This window comes from Prionailurus viverrinus, chromosome B1, assembly GCF_022837055.1.
Source record: "Prionailurus viverrinus isolate Anna chromosome B1, UM_Priviv_1.0, whole genome shotgun sequence".
NCBI classification, from domain to species: Eukaryota; Metazoa; Chordata; class Mammalia; order Carnivora; family Felidae; genus Prionailurus; species Prionailurus viverrinus.
In genome coordinates, this window is record NC_062564.1 from 137,683,848 (window position 1) to 137,702,815 (window position 18,968).

The following is an 18,968-nucleotide window of genomic DNA, read 5'->3' on the forward strand; positions in this document are numbered from 1 at the left end:
ACTCCAATATGATCGGTGTCCTCGTAAGAAGAGGAAATGTGAACACACAGAGACACCAGGGATTTGCACACAGAGAGGAAAGGCCATATGAGGACACAGAACGCAGCCATCTGCAAGTCAAGGAGAGAGGGAGGCCTCAGAAGAAACCAAACCTGCCAACAACAGTTTCATTTTGAACTTCAAGCCTCCAGAACTGTGAGAAAACAAATTTCTGTTGTTTAAGCCCCCCAGTCTGTGGTACTTTGTTATGGCCGCCAAAGCGAACGAATACAGGGGCGTGCTTCATACAGCATGATGTACTACAAAGAGCTCCATGTTCTGTCACAAGTATCAGAATGCATAACCTCTCCTGAAATGGTCACGCCAAAGGTCTGTCCTACAAAATGCAGTTACAAATTTTCAGGTGGAAGGAGAAGTCATTTAATGTCAAAGGAAATTTGCACTAGAAAACCATTTTCTTCTTTGGGCTTACTCTCCAGCAAAAGTGAAAAGCGCTAATGCTTTGCAGCCAGACACATGTGCATACGAATCGCAGTTGTGTGCTTCCTGGCTGTACTAGGCTCGGCTGGCTCGGCTTGGATGAAAGGTTGTCACCTCTTGGGACCTCAATTTCATCATCCCTAAACCAGGGACAACACCAAGATAAAAGAGTAAAGAAGATAATCTTTCCAATGACCACCACCCAGTAGGCCTCAAAGTAGAAAACACTGGCTTCCTCCTCCCACTTCACGCCCCACAATTTATTAGCTTCCAAAATGATCACTTTTTCGCAAACCACCCAGTGCATTTCCCACAAAATAGCTACTCCACTTCCACCATGTCAAATGATCAAGTAAGCCCGAAGACAGAGGTTGGAATATCTCTTCAGAGGTTCCCAACCTCTTATAGTGGTTATCTCAAAACACATCTGCCTCTTGCCCACAGGATGATGCTGACGTATGATAGTAGTTTCTAATCCCCATGGCTACTCCCATCTCACTTCTCCCTACAAAGAAAGGTTGAAAGACACTGCCTTCAAATCAGGTTCTCACTCTACTTAGTTTTAAAACTCCTCTTGGGGAGCAAAAGGTAGCTGTCTCTAATTCACCAAAAAAAGAAAAACAGGTTAAGTCTGAGTTTTAAAGCTTAGATCAAAAGCTTGCAAAAATGATACTGTCATCTAGACGATTACAACTTTTAGTTTTTACACTAAAAAGACATTTAAAGATTAACTAAAAAGAGAAAAGGAGAGGATGAAAATGTATACAATTTCATAAAAATTCAAAATATTAGGTTTATGCAGATAACAGCAGGCCACTGTCTGTAGCCTAATAAAACGGTTTTCTTGACAAATCTGTCATTTTGGCAGAGCAAGAACTCAGGCTCTAGATTCAAATTAAAATCCTAATTCTACTACGAACAGCTGTGTGCCACTATCTGGACAAATTAACTCTCTGAATCTCCATTCCCCAATCTATCAGTGGGAGTAATATAGACTATGTCAGAGAGTTGTGCATTTAAGCACAAGGCCTTGGTAGCTTTTCTTTATTATTACTTTCTGTCATAAACAGCCATGACCTTCTAGCACATTTATTATATTTCCAACACCAGGAATAACACCTGAATATCATATTAACAGAGGTGTTATAAACCATCCTACATGACATTTATTGACATGTCTTTTGAAAAGATGAAAAGCTAATTGGTGGATGGAGGAAAGTATAAAGGGGAAGAAAAATAATTAAGACAAAAGGTAGGGTGACTGGCTAGCTCAGTGTATAGAGCATGCAACTCTCAATCTTCAGGTCGAGTAGGCAGAAAGCCTACTTAAAAAAATATATTTTTAATAAAATAAAATAAAAGGCAAGAATAGTCTGCTCTGAGTATGGATGCTGACTCATTAAAGATCTGAAGATGGGTTAAATCTCAAGCCACATAGGAGCAAAGACAAACAAAAAATAAAAACAAGACCAAAGAGTGTTTCAATTCAAACTCCACTGAGATTTGAGCACCTACTGTGTATCGTGCTTTCCCTGACCTCTCCTCATTTCATGCACACGGTACAGTAACTCTCGGAGGCATTCTCCTATAACCCCCGGTAGAAACTAAGGGTGAGATGTTAAGTGACCTGCCCAAGGTCACAAGGCCAGAAATTTGGAGGAATCTGTTTATCCTTCCATCTTATTTCTCAAAAGCTGAGGGAAAAATTAGCCCCGTAGACATTCATTATCTGTCCATTGACTGTATTACCTGGTTAGATTAGATAATTTACATACCATTGCCCTACCTTCTTCTCCACCAATGCTATACTCTCTTCCCAGTCTTTATTTCCCTCTAATCATGAGCCTTAGGCCAACAAATAGCAATCCTCACCCCCCCCATACCCCCATCGATTTCTGTGGTTGAAAACAGCACTTAATCCATACTCTGTGGTTGAAAACAGCATTAAATCCATGCTCCTATTTAATATACATGAAAACTTCACACACGCATCCTCCAGAATTTCTGATACACCACCCTACAATCCAGATGGACTACCCTCTACACATCCCCACCCAAAAGTTTTACTTTTCATAGCTTGAATTGCTAAAAACAATTTTCCCAATATAAAGTTGTAATAATGCCATCTATACTCCTTAAAAATGATTATATACCCCTTGAAAAATCACTGGTTCAGAGAAAGATACAACCAAATCCGTTGAAAACAAAGTGCAATGAGTAACTGAAGGGTTGGGCTTTGCATAGAATCTACAAAAAGACAGCATTTGTCCAGACCTAAAGATGTCCTAATACTAAGCAAACAGCACAAGTTTTAAGGGAATTATCCCTACGGTCAGGAAAAGCAATCCGCTATACTACCCGCCGCCTAACAGAAATGTCTTTGAAACATCTAAGGCTGTTCTGGCTGAAGGATGAGAAACCCTGGGTCACCATTTCCCTCCCCTGTGCCTAAAGCAGACATCACTATGGGATCACAGCTCCTTCCTGATGAGCCCAGAGGCTCCCAACCACAGGCACTCCGAGCAACTACTGTCAGAGCTGGCCCACAAAATGAATCTCCATTCTAATTACATATATGCCAAGCATCACTCTGACCCAAAAGCTTACTCTCAGCAAAAACGGAAGTTCCTTATGCTGCCATCTACCTGGTTTCCAAGCTAAGTGGTCTATCTCCCACTAACCAAGCAGTGCATCTCTGAAAAGTCTCTTCAACTCTAGATGGACAAAAATTAAAACTTGAGGCCCTACCTAATTGATGGTCAGACTCTAAGCTGGATATATCCCTTCCAAGTATAGAAGTTATTTGCCAGGTTGACAGCAACTAGCTGGCCTCTCTCCTTGATAACTCTTCAGTCATACATTGAATTATTAAAGCAAGACCAACAGGAGTCAGCCGCTGAAAACCAGTGTGTGCAATTTACCTTCACTCCAATGTCACTTGGGGTATAAACTCCAAAAGACACTGCTGTATGGGAGAACAATTCAACCATTTCAGAGTTCTGAGAAAGAGTTCTGAACACCAGCCAAAGAGGATCATCTGCTATGGGGAAAGTATTTGAAGAAGATCTAGCAGTAAGAGGCAGCCTGAGAAGTTCACAGCACAGTGTGACCAAGTTCGGAGCGTGAAGTCAATACAAAAGGTTCAAAACTGCAATATCTCCCAAGCAAAAACAAAACACCTTTGAACACATGAGAGCTGAGGATGAAGAATCAAATATGACTTCAAAGACTAGAAAGAAAAATAATCACGAGAAAGAAAGTGCAACAAAAATCTGGGGCAAAACAGGAGATTAGCAGGTAGAAGAGAGTCTCAGCCGTTTAGTAGGTGAGAGATTAGCAGGTAATCTCCAGGTGGGAGATTAGCAGTTTACAGGTGTGTATCTGGGAGCCACCCCACTCACTGAGGGAGAAGAGCAAGTAAAGCCAAGTTCTGGGGGTAGACGGAAAAGAAGGGCAGAAAAATGAGAACCCATATTAGAAGGTACCAGAGAAGTTAGAGAAACCAGGATGCTAGAGTCTAAATAATAATAATATTCTTTTAATAGCAGCAAACATTGATATAGCACCTAACACCCCACAGGTACCTTTCTAAAATGCTTGACGTGTTAGATCAGTTAAACAACCCTATGCAAATAGGTGTTAAATTGTTATTCCTATTTTACAGATGAGGAAAAGGAAGCACAAGAAGTAGGTGACTTCCCTGAGGTCACATATTGAGAAGCAGAACTGGGATTTTGGAACCAAATCTAAGCAAACCTGTATCTAGAGTCCGTCCTCCTAAATCACTAGACCACAGGTCCTCTCCTCAGTTAAGACTCCTGTCTCCACTTAACTCAAGCAAACCGCTGAACTTAGCTCTAAGTCTCAGTTTCCTTGCCTGTGAAAGGGGGATAACATTGGCCCTCCCTACCTTCCAAGGCTTTGGGGAGCGTCTGATGAAAGAGCAAATGGGAAAGCCCTGTGTAATTTAATTAAGCTTTGTGTAAGGGTGAGCTGCTGTTCCCTACCAGGCTCACGTCCATCTAACTTACCAGCTTTCTTAGCAGAATTTGGAAACAGGAGTGTAGAGAGAACAGAGATCAAAGAATATAAACTTACGATGACATTTCAAGTGCCTTTGGTTAGATAAAATTTCCATGACTCCATTAAAACATAATCAGATTTCTCACTACCGCCCCGCAATTGCTTTCTTATCTTGAACATAAACTAGAACAGGATGCCTTTCTGGACAGCATGCCTTAGTACACGAAAAGGACCTCTGAAACCTGGGGCTGTAAAAACTAAGGGGAGTGAAGGGACAAGGGCACTACATCATGGATATAAAAGAATCGATGATATAAAAGACGGATGCACTGTTATTCTAATCAGTAATAATAATAATAATAATAATAATAATAATAACAACAACAACAACAACAACAATAATAGCAGCGGGTGAGGATGGCTCTGCATTCAACTAGGGGAACAACACGGTGGTCCCATGGTCTCAGCCCGGATCCCTTCACTCTGAAGGAGTAGCCAGGATGCTGTCTGGGCGCTACTGAGGGGGATAAACTGAAACGCACAGCCCTCGGGACCGCTGACCTTCGGAACTGGTCCCCTCGCATCAACTCGGCTCTCAACAGCTCTACTAGCGGCCACCACTGCCCCAAGTTCTCTTTCCCTAAAGCCCTCAAACGGTGCTGGGGCGCCGCCTTCCCCCCCCCCCCCCCCCCCCCCCGCTTCCCGGCACTCACCTCTAAAGTTTTCACCAAGATCTTCATGTACATCTCCGAGATGCCCAAAGACACCCCGAAAGCCGAAGGCAGGAGGATGAGGCAGATCACCAGCGTCAGCCAGGTGGAAAGGATCTTCCCGGCCAGCTCTGCGCCCTCCATGGCTCGGCGCACCCTCTCCGAAGAAGTCCACGGGAGACAGCTGTCCCTGTCCCCAGGCAGTGGGGCAGCAGCTCCGGGAGCGGAGGCGCGGAGCCGGGCTCCGGAGAGTCAGAGCCGCCGCCTCCTGGCACTCACCTCTGCGGGGAAAGAAAAAAAAGGAAGGAAAAAACTTTCAGAACGACGGCAATTTCCTTCCTTCCCTTTCGGGCTCCTCCCGGTCCGGCCGGTTAACTCTTTCTCCGCTGGAGGCCCAGGCCAGCGCCGAAGCCACAGCAGCGGGCACAGACCTGGTCGCGCCGGCCAGAGGACGGGAGCTGGGGGGTGAGCGAAGTGACACGGCGGCGCGGGCAGGACAGAGCAGTCAGGAACGCGCCCCACCCTTGTGCCTAATTTCCTCTGGGTGGCGATTACGACGACTCAACGGCTGACTCACAGAGGCCGTCCCGGAGGCCCTCCCCGAGCGCGGATCCCTGCGGGCGCACCGCACCACTGCACACCGGCCACTTCCACAGCCGTGCGGAACGGGCCCCAGGCCGAGCACCGTGCCGGGGGCAGGCTGCGCTTCCGCGCCCGGCGCCCTATTTCTGCGCCCTGCCCGCGCCCCACCTCCCCCGCCACCCAACGGGGAGCTTCCAGGCGGGAATCTGCACCGCCAGCGCCGCAGCCTCCCGGGAGGCCTCCCTTCTTCCCCGCGCCCCGCCTCCCCCAGCACGCCTAGCCAAGGTCCTTTAGGGAGCAGAGTTTTCTGCAAAATGTTCGCATTTCTTCACCTCCAGAATGAACTACTGACGCACCCGGGACTCTTGAGAAGGTCACGTTTGTGTGGTTGTAAAACAACCTCTTTAGAAGAGCTTTCAAGAAGAGGGAAAGGCACAGAGCGCCGCTGAGCCGCGGTTTGCGCCGCTTTTGCAGGTCTCCCACGCCTCCCTGCCCTCTCCCCTGAGCGGCTGTGCGGCTCTCTCCTGCTCCCCGGGAGAAGGGAAAGCTCTCTCCACGAGTCTCCTACTCCACTCAGCCGCCATCTCCCTGGCACAGGAATCCTTGGGCTGGGGGTCCCTCTCTTCCTGGGGGAAGATTCCAACCAGTTTGCCCAGCCGTTCACCCAACACCCTGAGCGCACAGAAGCTGCAGAAAAATGCCAGGCCGGCTCAAATCTTCACCACGCTGACGCGCGCCTCCTGGGCGTTCAGTTCCCCTCCGCACAGCCGCCTTGCTAGCCCTTACTGGAACAATGAAGGGCAAAACCCTATGTGGCTGTTTGCTTCACTGCAGCTCATGTCTCTTGGGGACCTACTCTGTTTTCAAGAACGAACCTGAGACGGGATGCCCAGACTGTAGGAGACAGAAAATCAGGCTGCCCAGGGCTTCCAGATCATTACCGAATGAGACCAAACTCTCCTACAGACGGGTCTCTTTCAGGTGTTATTTCAAGCTGGAAAAACTGGGAGGGCAAGCGAACTGAATTGAAGCAGTATTGATAGCAAATACTGTAAAGAGAGCTGCCCCTGCCTAGGGTGTGGAGGAAGTGGGGTGCAGAAAGATGCAGAGAAGCCCCAAACCAAAGAATGTAAATGTTTGCCCTCTGCACCTTCTGCCAGGTGTGTATCACAACCTCCTCCCCAGCTAAGAAAGAAAAAAAAAAAATTATGATTTGGTCATGAGAACCAAGTTATGAATAAAGAAGTTTTAGGGGCTTGGCTTCTCTGTATGTTCTGCCAGTTTTCAAAAACAAGGAAGACACAATTGCCAAAATCTGTCCAGAGTCCTTGCTGAAAATAAACATATATTTAGCATAAAACCTCAAAGATTCTGGGGTGCCTGGGTGGCTCAGTTCATTGAGCATCAGACTTGGGCTCAGGTCATGATCTCATGGTTAGTGAGTTCAAGCCCCATATGGGGGGAGGGGGGAGCTCTGTGCTGACAGCTCAGAACCTGGAGCCTGCCTCCCATTCTGTGTGTATGTCTCTCTCTCTCTCTCTCTCTGCCTCTACCCCACTCATACTTTGTGTGTGTGTGTGTGTGTGTGTGTGTGTGTGTGTGTGTGTGTGAAAAATATATTCTATTAACTCATTTACAAAGATTCTATTAACTCATTTAACACTCCAGGCAAAATCCTTACTTTCCTTATATTTCCTCCAAGGAAGGTGACTAAGGAATGCTGAATGTTTATACCAAAGTTTACCCAACAAAGTCCCAGTGCAGGCAACTCAGTGTAAGGACGGCTTTTTCTACCCAGCCACACACAGGTGCTGACTGCCTTCAATCCCTAATAATTTCTGCTGCTCATGACCAAATTCCATGAACTGGTTTGGGTTTTTTGTTCTTGGTTGGTTGTTTTTTTTTTTTTTCACAATTGTGGAGGAATTACTGTCCCCCAACGGCATGGTCGAATGATAATAACATAGGATTTGTAGTTTTAGGTTGAGTGCCTTTCTGTGTTTCCACTTTCTCATCAGTAAAATGGATCATTTTTAGGGTCAAACAGGATTATGAGCCTAAAACTACTTTTTTAACAACAAAGCTCTGTGCAGAGATCAGATGGCAAGTTGGTGCAAGTGCAAAAGCTCTCCATTGTTTTCTTGCCTAAAACACACAAGAGCCAAGATAGGCTCGCCTTTGCAAGTGATGAGGAGAAGGAGAGAAGGGAAGAATGGGTGAATGGTTCCAACGTTCCCTTTCACTCCCTTCCTTGCACTCACCTCACCTCCCCCCTCTCCTGCAGCCCTTGAGTCACTTTCAATCAAACCTAAGTAGGACCCTCCTCCCTTTCATGCATTTAGGACTCCTTCACTTACTCCATTCGTTTCCTGAGCCTGCCTTAACAAATGATCACAGACTTAGTGACTTAAAACAATAAAAATTTATTTTCTCAGTCTTGGAGGCCAGAAGTCTGAAGCGAAGGTGTCTGAAGGGCCAAGCTCCTTCCACTGGCTCTAGGGGATGATCTTTCCTCATTTCCTCTAGCTTCTGGTGGCTCCCAGCGTTTTCTGGTTTGTGGCAGCACGACTACACTCATAGTAGTCGTGTACACTCATGTGTACACTCTGTCTACACATGGCCTTCTTCCTAAATCTCTTCTTGCCTTCTCCTCTGTGATAAAGACACTTGTCATCCTGGATTTAGGACCCCACCCTAATCCAGGGTGATCTCATCTCGAGATACTTCATGTAATTCTACTCAATCGGCAAAGACCTTCTTTCTAAATAAGGTCACATTCACAGGTTAGGACTTGGGTATGTCTTTGGGGAGGCTACACTTCAATTCATGACACTTATCATCTCTGTAAACTGGGGATAATGACACCCATTTGGAGAGGTTGGTATTGGGATTTGAGATTGTATTTTTAAAATTTAGCTGATAGTAAAATGCTCAATAATGAGGTTTTTCAGGACAATCCTATTTTTCACCTTTTGTCCTGGCACATATTTTAATAATGCTTCCTCTTACTCTCAAAAATATCCTGGCCTGAATGGTAAATCACATGGTTTCCTTTACATAATTTCTAAGAGCCTTCCCAGTTCTAAAATGTTAGATTCTTTGACAAAAATCACTGTCGTGTCCATGCTTGACCCCTTGTCAACAACGGAGGCCAAATGAAATTGTGCTGGTGGATGAAGAAAAGGGATTACCATCTCATTCAGATTTTCTCACCTGTTAATGTGGGTAGAAATCCCTGGGGCTCTTGTTAAAATGCAGGTTCTTAGTCAGTAGGGTTGAGATGGGGCCTGAGATGCTGCATTTCAGTGTGTTCCTAGGTGATGCTAATGTTGTTGGCCTCGGACCACACTTGAGTGGCAAGCCCTTAGAGTATGGACAAAGGATGAGTTTCACATTTGACAGATAATAAAAGATTGCAAGGGTTCAGGTAGGTCTTTGCGATCCAACACAAAAAAGAATTGATTCTGGGGGCACCTGTGTGGCTCAGTTAGTTGAGCATCCAACTCTTGACTTCAGCTCTGGTCATGATCCCAGGGTCAGCTCTCTCTCTCTCTCTCTCTCTCTCTCTCTCTCTCTCTCTCTCTCTCCCTCTCAAATAAAATTTAAAAATACATATACATTAAAGAAAAAAAAGAATTGATTCTGAAGAGCTGGCCCTTATCTAAGAACTCCTTTTGTGATTTTGCATCTTCTTTATACCCTTGCTTTGACAGCAAATGGATAATGTGAACAGAGGAGTTTATGCTAAAAACTTTGACCAATTGTCAATACTCTCGTGAATAGATGCCTACAGCAAATAAGATGCCATAGTTGAAGCCAAATGATGAACATTGATTTAATATAAGAGGTAGGGTAGAACAGAGAAATCTGGGGATGAAGCAGATTGCTGAAGCATTTTATTAAACAAACAAGTTTCGTGTTTCTCATCTCCAGTCTTAGTATGAGACTTCTCTTTTCTCAGATTTCACACCTTTCTTGGGCCTTCATCATCTCCTGCCTTGATTCATGTATTTGCTTTATTGTCCCACTGTAAACTGTTTCCTGTCAGGGATCTTTTCCTTCTTCTGTATTACTCCCTGCCCTCTGTTATCCACTCCTCCACCTGCACAGAATTTGACTTCATGCCACACTGTTAGTCAATGCTAGCAGTGTGACCCTAATGGTCACAAAGTTCAAATATCTTTGGCTAGTTCTTGAAGCACTCTAACTCCCATTATGTTCTAACAAAACTTTCTCATTTTCCTCTGGTTTCTGCAGGGTTGCTTCTTCTCTGGGTCTTTGATCACATCACAGTTCCCCCTCCCTGTGCCCCCCACCAATATCCCTGCCCAACTCTCACCCCACACCCCTCTTCTGATCTCTCATCCAAATCCCTCACTTCATAGGTTAGGGATCCAACATGGGGATCCCACCAGTTGCTGAGTATTCTATTGCAATTATGCATTTCAAAACTGGGGAAATAGCCACAGGATGGATTTGAGGACTTATTGGGCTCACTGTTTGATGGACCTGCCCTAAAACTCCATCATTCACCTGACCTCCATAATCTCCTACTTTCACTGATAAACCAAAGTAATGTTGTAGGTCTCCAGGAGTTAGTGTCAATTCAGAAACAGCCTCCAGTATTCCCTGGGAGTCTGATTACTACCCTTTTTTCAATGGACAATCACCCTGATAAATGGCCATAGGTCTTTTGGGGGAAGACAGATGAACAGTTTAACACTTGTCAGTCTTTAAGGGGACTCAGTCTCCCCTTCTTTGAAGTGATTCAGGGTCTGTAATCTGGCTCAAGTTGAGGAATTCATTGAGGGACTAAGATTATCTCTCTGTGATTCAAAGTAGACTTCTATTGACTAAACCTAGAACATCTTCCACTTCTACAGAATACAAGTGAGAATCCAGTAGAAAGCCCATCTGGTTTTTTTTGTTTTTTTGTTTTCATTTTTGTGTTTTGTTTTGTTTTGTTTTGTTTTGTTTTGTTTTTTGGTCAACTGGTCAACACCAGAGTTTTACTAGATTCAAACTATTCTGATAACTACTCTGATTTTGCTCCCACTATAGTCATCATACCATCTGTGGCAATTAAGAGCAGCCACTTGGCCCCTGTGTTCCTAGTGTCCCATGATCCCCATTACACTTACGGACCCCAGTTCCCACTGTAAATTCTACCCTACAGAGAAAAGCAACCACCAACCTCTTTGAGAATGCTGGGGGCCCCTTTCACAAATTTATTTCTCCCAGTTGAAGTGAGGGGTACATCTTTGGATCTTCCTAAGATGAGTGACCTTACATGACAAATCCGCTCTAACATTCCAATCTCCCTAAGCCTTTGGATACTTTCCTCATACTATACCAAGGTAGTTCTGCCTTTTCAACTTCTTTCATGGAGACCATCTTTGGATTCATGTTTCAAGCCACCAATCATACTGTTAGAGTCCTTTCTGACCCCTTGAGCTGAAACACCAAATCTGTAATTTCTGCTTAGCGGGCTCATTTCAATAGATTTCACCTGATCCATACTCTTCTTTCCTTCCTTATATTCCTTATATAAGTATAAATTCCTTATATTTATATTCCTTCCGCCATACTCTTACACCCTTAATATCCATTCCCACACATCGTCCACAGATTTCTGCCCATCTGAGTTTTAAAACTCATGAAGTTCTTTTGGAGCATAGCACATTTCCTCATGGCGTATACTTTGTACTTTACCTTTCAGGGCTGCTAAGACTTAAGTGTAGTTACAGGTCTAGAAGCCAAGAGTGATGGAGAGTCATCATTGTCTTTCAAGGCAAGTACCTCAGGGGAGGCCATTACAGGTCCTTCAGGCAAAGGAGGGCAGAGGTAGAAAACTGCTTCCTCTGGCAAAGATGACTCAGCAGAATTTAAGGGCTCAATGTCTCCTAGCTTTGTCAAATATGCCCATACATCCACTTGTCAGTTTTCAGGATCCTGTTTGTTCCCAATCAATGCCATAGCTTTCATGTTGCAATTCAGTCACTCACAGAATGAGGCTCTAGGTTTGCTTTTCAGACATATTGGCCCATGGTTCAGAAGGTTAGGGCTCCTTTCAGGGCACATACAGAAGAAGCTGTCAGGTCATCTATTTGGAGTGCCACCCAAGAATTTGAAACCCTAAGCTCACCCTTTTCTTTCCCTACTACTCAAGTATAGTTAGGAACAAATACCAACCTCATAATATTCCTTAGTTTAACTAAAATGATCGAAAATAGCAAATATAGGGTCACCCAAAATCTTGCCTTCTATTAATATTGATTAGGAATATCCCATGGCCATATTTTGCATGTCTCCTACGATATCTTGAGGTGGACCACCAGTGTCCTCTTTATCCCTGAAAACAGAGGCATTGGTGCATTTAAATCTAATCAGATTAGAAAAACTACTCCAGAAACTCATCCTTAAGATTCTGAATGAGTAAGTCGTGGGAATAAAAGGCATGGCATAGGAATATAGTCAATGATATTGTAATAGCCTTGTGTGGTGACAGACGATAGTTACACTTGTGGTGAGCCACAGCATAATGTATAGACTTGTCAAATCACTATGTTATACACCTGAAATTAATGTAACATTGTGAGTCAACTCTACTCAAATTAAAAAAAAAAATTTAAATACCATCAATCACACATGTGAAAATAAGGGGAAAAAGGAAAACTAATGCCTTACTATTACCATAAAAATAGTTGTGACTGGGGCGCCTGGGTGGCTCAGTCGGTTGAGCGTCCGACTTCAGCTCAGGTCATGATCTCGCGGTCCATGAGTTCAAGCCCCGCGTTGGGCTCTGTGCTGACTGCTCAGAGCCTGGAGCCTGTTTCAGATTCTGTGTCTTCCTCTCTCTCTGACCCTCCCCCATTCATGCTCTGTCTCTCTCTGTCTCAAAAATAAATAAACGTTAAAAAAATTAAAAAAAAAATAGTTGTGACTTCATGTACCCCTGACAGCCTCTCAAGGACCTCCGGGAGTCCGTGGGCTATGCTTTGCAAACTACTGAAGTATACACAAGTATTTGTCCAACAAAAAAAATAATAGTGCATGGAGGTACATTATTTATGGCAGAGTTGCCTAATACCTCATGCCTCATTTTTACTTATGTGAATTAAATTATATGACTAAAAAATGAAAAGAGGAAAAAAAATGAAATAATGGCCATTCCACTCAGGTAGCATTTTGAGATAGGGAGCATAAATCTTTTCCTTCTCAAGGTGTCAGTTCCTGGATGGGGGATGAGGGTCTCTCAAAGTGTGAACATTTCCCTTGCTGGATATGATTCTAGTGTTAAAAACTAGAATGCACATTTTTCAAACTGCTTAGCCCTAAAAGCCAAGCAATTACTTCATCTGTGCTCAGTCCAAGGAACAATGAATCTATTCCAATATTGGAAGGAAAACTGACATGGTAAGAGGTAGTCTCTCAGTTTCCATGATGGAGAATTTCTAGTGAACTCTTCAAAGATGATTTTGACATACTCAGCTTCTTTTCTTTTTTCTTTTTTAAATGTTTATTTATTTATTTTGGAGAGAGGGAGAGAGAGAATCCCAAGCAGCATCTGCCCTGTTAGCCCAGAGCCTGACGTGGGGCTTCATCTCATGAACTGTGAGATCATGATCTGAGCCAAAATCAAGAGCTGGACACTTAGCTGACTGAGCCACCCAGGTGCCCCTCAACTTTTTCTTTTGTGGGTGGGCTAAGAAACTAACTCTTGGATCTAGAATGTGACCCCACAGATTATAATCTACAATCTGATTATAGGACCTGATAGCTATCATAGGACCTGATAGCTGAACCTACTATGTTTAGTCTCCAAATGTAGGAGCAACAACTAGTAGTTAAAATTTTTCATGCCATGGAAAACTGTTATGATATAGTGGTATACTCAATGCACGTTTGCTGAATTGAACAGAATGTCCCAAAAGGGCAAGAATGTAGCTTCAAGGAGTATGTACATAGGGAGAAGGGAAGTCTCTGCCTAAAAAGTCCAAGCTCCCCTTTTCCCAAGCCATTTATCCATTGATTTTATGTAAATTAGCCATCAGAAATTACAGCGCCTTTATAAGACCCATTCAATGCTTTTTTAGAAAATTTGAATTGATAATCCACATATTAAAATATTCACACTAAAATTAAAATTTCTAGACTCTTATAATCAGGCAACACTGAGCATGCTTCCTATAGGGCAGAACCTCTCCATCTTCATCCCTCTCATGCTCTTTTGTCATAGAATGCCATTGATGTGTTTCTTATAGTAGAACAATGACTTGTACTTTGTACCTAGGGACTTAGCAAAATTTTTCTTAACCTCAGCCTATTTCTTCATTTTCATTACCTACCCAGCCTCTTCCAGTAGGTATTTGAATTTGAAAGTAGATAAACCTCAGTTAGCCCAGTTAGTCAGAATTTCTTCCACAGGGAATTTTATTACCCCATTGCTAGCAAAGCTTTAGAGTTTCAGTACTCCTAAGAGCTGGATATCATGAAGAAATAACTTTCTTTTTATTTTCTTTTTCTTTCCTTCTTTTGTTATTTCCTTCCCTCTTTTAAATTTTTGTTGTTATTGTTGTTGTTGTTGTTCAAAGATTAGAGATCTTTGTTCAAGATTAGAGAAGGAGAGGGTCACCTGGGTGGCTCAGCTGGTTAAGTGTTGACTTCGGCTCAGGTCATGATCTTGCTGTTTGTGGGTTCAAGCCCCGCATCGGGCTCAGCACTGACAGTTCAGAGCCTGGAGCCTGCTTTGGATTCTGTGTCTCCCTCTCTCTCTGCTCCTCCCCAACTTGGGCTCTGTGTCTCTCTCTCTCAAAAATAAATAAACATTAAAAATACATTTTTTTAATTAAAAAAGAAAAAGATTAGAGAAGGACTTTGATGGTCAAGTGCCCTGTGTCCCCAAGAGACAGAAGACCCCACTCTAGAATCTGGCCAACATTTTTATTATCTTCCAATTTTATTCTCTTTTGTCATCATCTCTCTTCCTTTCCCCAGAAATTTAGGGAGAGATGATGACAAAGGAGTATAAAATTGGGGGATAATAAACATTTTGGCAAAAGTTTCCATTAAGGAACTGGTCACTTAGGGAAGATCTTCTTCCTCAGGCAGCTGTAATCACTTTATACCCAGTAATAACCACATTTACATAATTTACCAATATTCCAGGGGCACCTGGGTGGTTCATTCGGCTAAGCATCTGACTCTTGATTTCAGCTCAGGTCATGATCTCACGGTTTCATGAGTTTGAGCTGCACACTGGGCTCTGCACACTGACCTTGAGGAGCCTGTTTGGGATTCTCTGTCTTTTTCCCTCTCTGCCCCTCTCCTTCTCACACTCTCTCTGTCTCTCTCTCAAAAACATTTTTTTTTACCAATATTCCCAAAATATTTCCCCAATTTTGGAAGAATCATGACATTATTATAATAACCAGTAAAACCTTTAAAAGATTTTATTTATTTTTCTTTAACAGATTTTAAAAATTGACTTTATATTCAAAATTTCTGGATAATAGCAACAATTTGATGAGATGCTAACACTACATCTAGCCATCTGAACTTACCTGAGAGTAAGTAAAATCCTCATCTCTCTGGTGAAGTATTATACCATATCTGCACACACACGTGCACATACATAGTTGCATGTACATAGGTCTTGGTGGTTTGGTGAGTATAGGCATGATTTCATGATGTACCGTTTTCTGATGACGTAGTCAGGGACTGAAATTCATTCATGACTGGAACACTTGTCATGGAGATTGATTTTCTGTCTTTTGTCCTTAAAATATTCACATTTCAGGGAAAATTAAGAACTTACAGATAAAAATTTTCAAAGACCAAATGCAGTTCTAAATTATAGATTTGGACAAGTGGTAATAAGTAGAAACTGGTATTTTAAACATTATTTAGATGCATACCTTCCCTTTTCTAGGGCAGAATAAAAATAAGTAGATTAGCAGTTAAGAAGAACAGTCAAATTTATCCCAGGATTAGTCCTAGAGTCTTTCATTCTGCAAGTTCATAAGTTAAAAACGTTTTCAAATCATGAGAGTTGCCTTTAATTAATGGCTTGCTGTCGCCGCCCTATAATATATAGTGCTAAAGTTCACTTCTGCATTTTGAGCAGAAAGCAACTAGCTGACAACAATTAAAAAGAAAATAATTTGCTGACTAATTAGTAGCTTCAAATGCACTCTGACCTCTTAAAAATAAAATCTCTTCAACTATCGTGATGACTGTTATAACACACTCCTGTTATTTATAATGCTTCACCCATTTCTCTTTATTTGTCTCCTCCCTGAAGTTGGAGGAAAACCACTCTTGTCATCAAAACAGAGTTTAGTTGAGCAAAGCTTAAAATGAGGTAATGATGCCAAGCACATTCCAGTGTGATTTCTATGCTTCAATTATTTCCACCATTCTTTTTTGTTATTTTAACAAATGAAAACTTTTTTGTTTTACTTACTTTAAAGCTACCAGGTATTGCTTTCACTAGAAAATGACTAACAGTGTTTTGGGCAGGACCTCAACATCAATGCAAAGAAAACTGGTTAACCCAACCTTGTCCGTGAGTAAGTCAGGTGAAGACAATCATCCCTCCGGTTCCTCTCAAAATGGGGTTCCTGGAACCACAGGGACACAGACATAGTCCGGGGGATCCATAAGTCTTCTGTGAGTAAATAGTGACCATCTACTCTTTCAATTCAGTATTTCTTAACTTAGAGCATACAAACACATTAGAGATCTGAGAATACTCTGGTTTGAGCATCCCAGGAAGATGGTGATGTGGTTCTGAATCTGATGAACTTAAATCTGTAGGAAATGTTCTTTCTTTGGAACCACGAAAATCCCAGCCTATGGCTCTGTTTCTAAAGACCTTATAAAACAGATGGTTCATCTACACGTTTGTGTTGAATGAAGTAAGGAAAACATCAGCTTCTTCACTGTTGACTAAAGTCTCAGCCTCAAACTCTCCTATTGACCTGCCTTTACAAAAGTATGTTGGGGGCATTTTCTTGGTGACTCCTACCTGGAAAATACCATGACCCAATCTTCCCAGCACTTCTAAAGCCAAATGCAAATGACTCCACAGCAGAGATTTTGCAAGATTGCCTAGGAATGAACTACCCTGAGGAGGCAGGTTCTTCCCATAAAATTCCTCTGGGATTAGAGAGGGTGAAACAGAATATCAAAAATGGGGACTCACAACTACCTTAGTGTAATCATCGCCACTTGAGATAGCTAAAATAGCCCTTGGGTTTAAGATCTAAAACTTGGTTTAGTCAAGCTTTTGTGGCTGATTCATAATAATCAAATTCAGAGGAGACTGAGTTATGAATCATGGTGCTTCATTCCATATATATGGTGCTGTATATATTTTCCTAGTAGCCAGAACATCTTCAAAATATAGTACCTCCTCCTTCACTCTGTCAAAGGGATGAAAGGCAAAATTCACAAGCAAAAGAAATGAGAGCAGGAGAGTTGTAGTTAGTGTCAAGGGTTCTTTCATCCATGGCCCAATTCTATCCGGACTCTCATCTTCTTTAAATGGGTTTTTTGATCGTCAGTGAAGTCATGGTTCCTTTTGGGTTAGTCATATTCTGGTGGTTCTTCTGGGAAATGTACTCTAGTCACTTTCATGGGTGTTTCCCACATCTCTTCCACAACACATTTGCCAGTTTTTTCTGATTTTTTTTTTTTTTTGCTACAAATGACTCATTATGCATAGTTGCATTCATCCTCTTAAATAAGTAATCCTTAAGAAATAAAGAAATTAAGGGGCGCCTGGGTGGCGCAGTCGGTTAAGCGTCCGACTTCAGCCAGGTCATGATCTCGGGGTCCGTGAGTTCGAGCCCCGCGTCAGGCTCTGGGCTGACAGCTCAGAGCCTGTTTCTGATTCTGTGTCTCCCTCTCTCTCTGCCCCTCCCCAGTTCATGCTCTGTCTCTCTCTGTCCCAAAAATAAATTTTAAAAAAACGTTGAAAAAAAAAGAAATAAAGAAATTAAAAGTGATGAGCAATAAATGTATAAATAATAAATGTATACCTTATTTTCATTCTCAACGGATGTTCTTATTTCCAAATTCTGGTGATCCAGGGATATCTTACTCCATTCTCTATATAATGACTTTTTTTAGTAACTCCTAATGAAAAAGTCCATTCATTCAATAAGTAAATATGGAGGACATACTATTTGTAAGCCAGATATTATGATAATCTCAGAGGTTTAAAGAAAAATAAAATTGTCCAGTGCATGTGAAGAAATTAACTAAGAGGGTTCATAAATACAGAATAATCTAGAATGAATCCACTTTTACCCCTTCTAATCCATTTTCCACTATGCTATTTGAGCAGTCATTTTGAAAGTAAGCATCAGCGTGTTTTAGCTTATTTGGTCTTACAGCCATGTATAAGATATCAACAATCCAGCATAGATTGGGTTTTCCAAGCCCAGTCCTATTCCTCATTACTCTCTTCTAGTAGAGGTAAGGACCCTGGGTTCTTTGCACTAATGCAAGAGCTCTGGAGCTCTGCAAGCAATTCTTAAATAATCCCACATCTGCCTCCCCAAGGATAAGCCTCCTTTGCTATATGTAGCAGGAACCGTAGGCATAAATAAAGCCAAGAAACATTTCCCACCACAGAAGCAACTGAGTCCCAGTGTAGTAATAATTCAAGCTGTGAAAATTAACAAAAGGAAACCTCACTAAAATAGAGTCAGGAGGCCAGAAGGGGGAGCTCTCATGCTGTGACACTCAACATCAATTAACTCAAGAATTGCCAATTAATTAGCTATAGACCCCCAACAGAGGAACCGTCAACAGGAGAGAATCATCACTTATAGGCCCCAACAGGAAAAGATGTACTTTGCATCTCCGACATAGAAATCAACTTACCCCAGCCACTCATCCAGATGAGAAACCATCATCATCCTGAACTCTTGCTTTTCTCCAATGGACTTTCATTCAGAACCACCCCTCCCAACATCCTCCTTCTTCTCCACGAAATAACATTTCTCTCTTTCGTTTGTTGGACTTGCCTATGGTTTTTGCTGTAGCTTGTTTGCCCCAAATTTCAATCCTCTGCTATTCCCAAATAAACCCATTTTTGCTGGTAAAATAAAGGTTCTAACTTTAAGGTCAACAAAGCATGTACAACTATTTACAATCCAAACA

At 42.5% G+C, this 18,968-nt stretch overlaps 1 protein-coding gene across 2 annotated transcripts in view; it reads right to left on the reverse strand.

The window, feature by feature from the left end:
- Positions 1-5,942, reverse strand: part of GPAT3 (glycerol-3-phosphate acyltransferase 3) — a 63,856-nt gene extending 57,914 nt beyond the window's left edge. Inside the window, exons 1-2 of one of the 2 annotated variants that reach the window (XM_047856999.1) lie at positions 5,645-5,942; positions 5,217-5,494 (exon numbers count right to left, since the gene is read on the reverse strand). In XM_047856999.1, coding sequence (XP_047712955.1) covers positions 5,217-5,357 — 141 coding nt within the window. In that variant the 5' untranslated portion in view covers positions 5,358-5,494; positions 5,645-5,942. The remainder of the gene's footprint in view (positions 1-5,216; positions 5,495-5,644) is intronic. The other variant, XM_047856998.1, reaches the window with a different exon arrangement.
- Between the last annotated feature and the right edge of the window lie 13,026 nt (positions 5,943-18,968).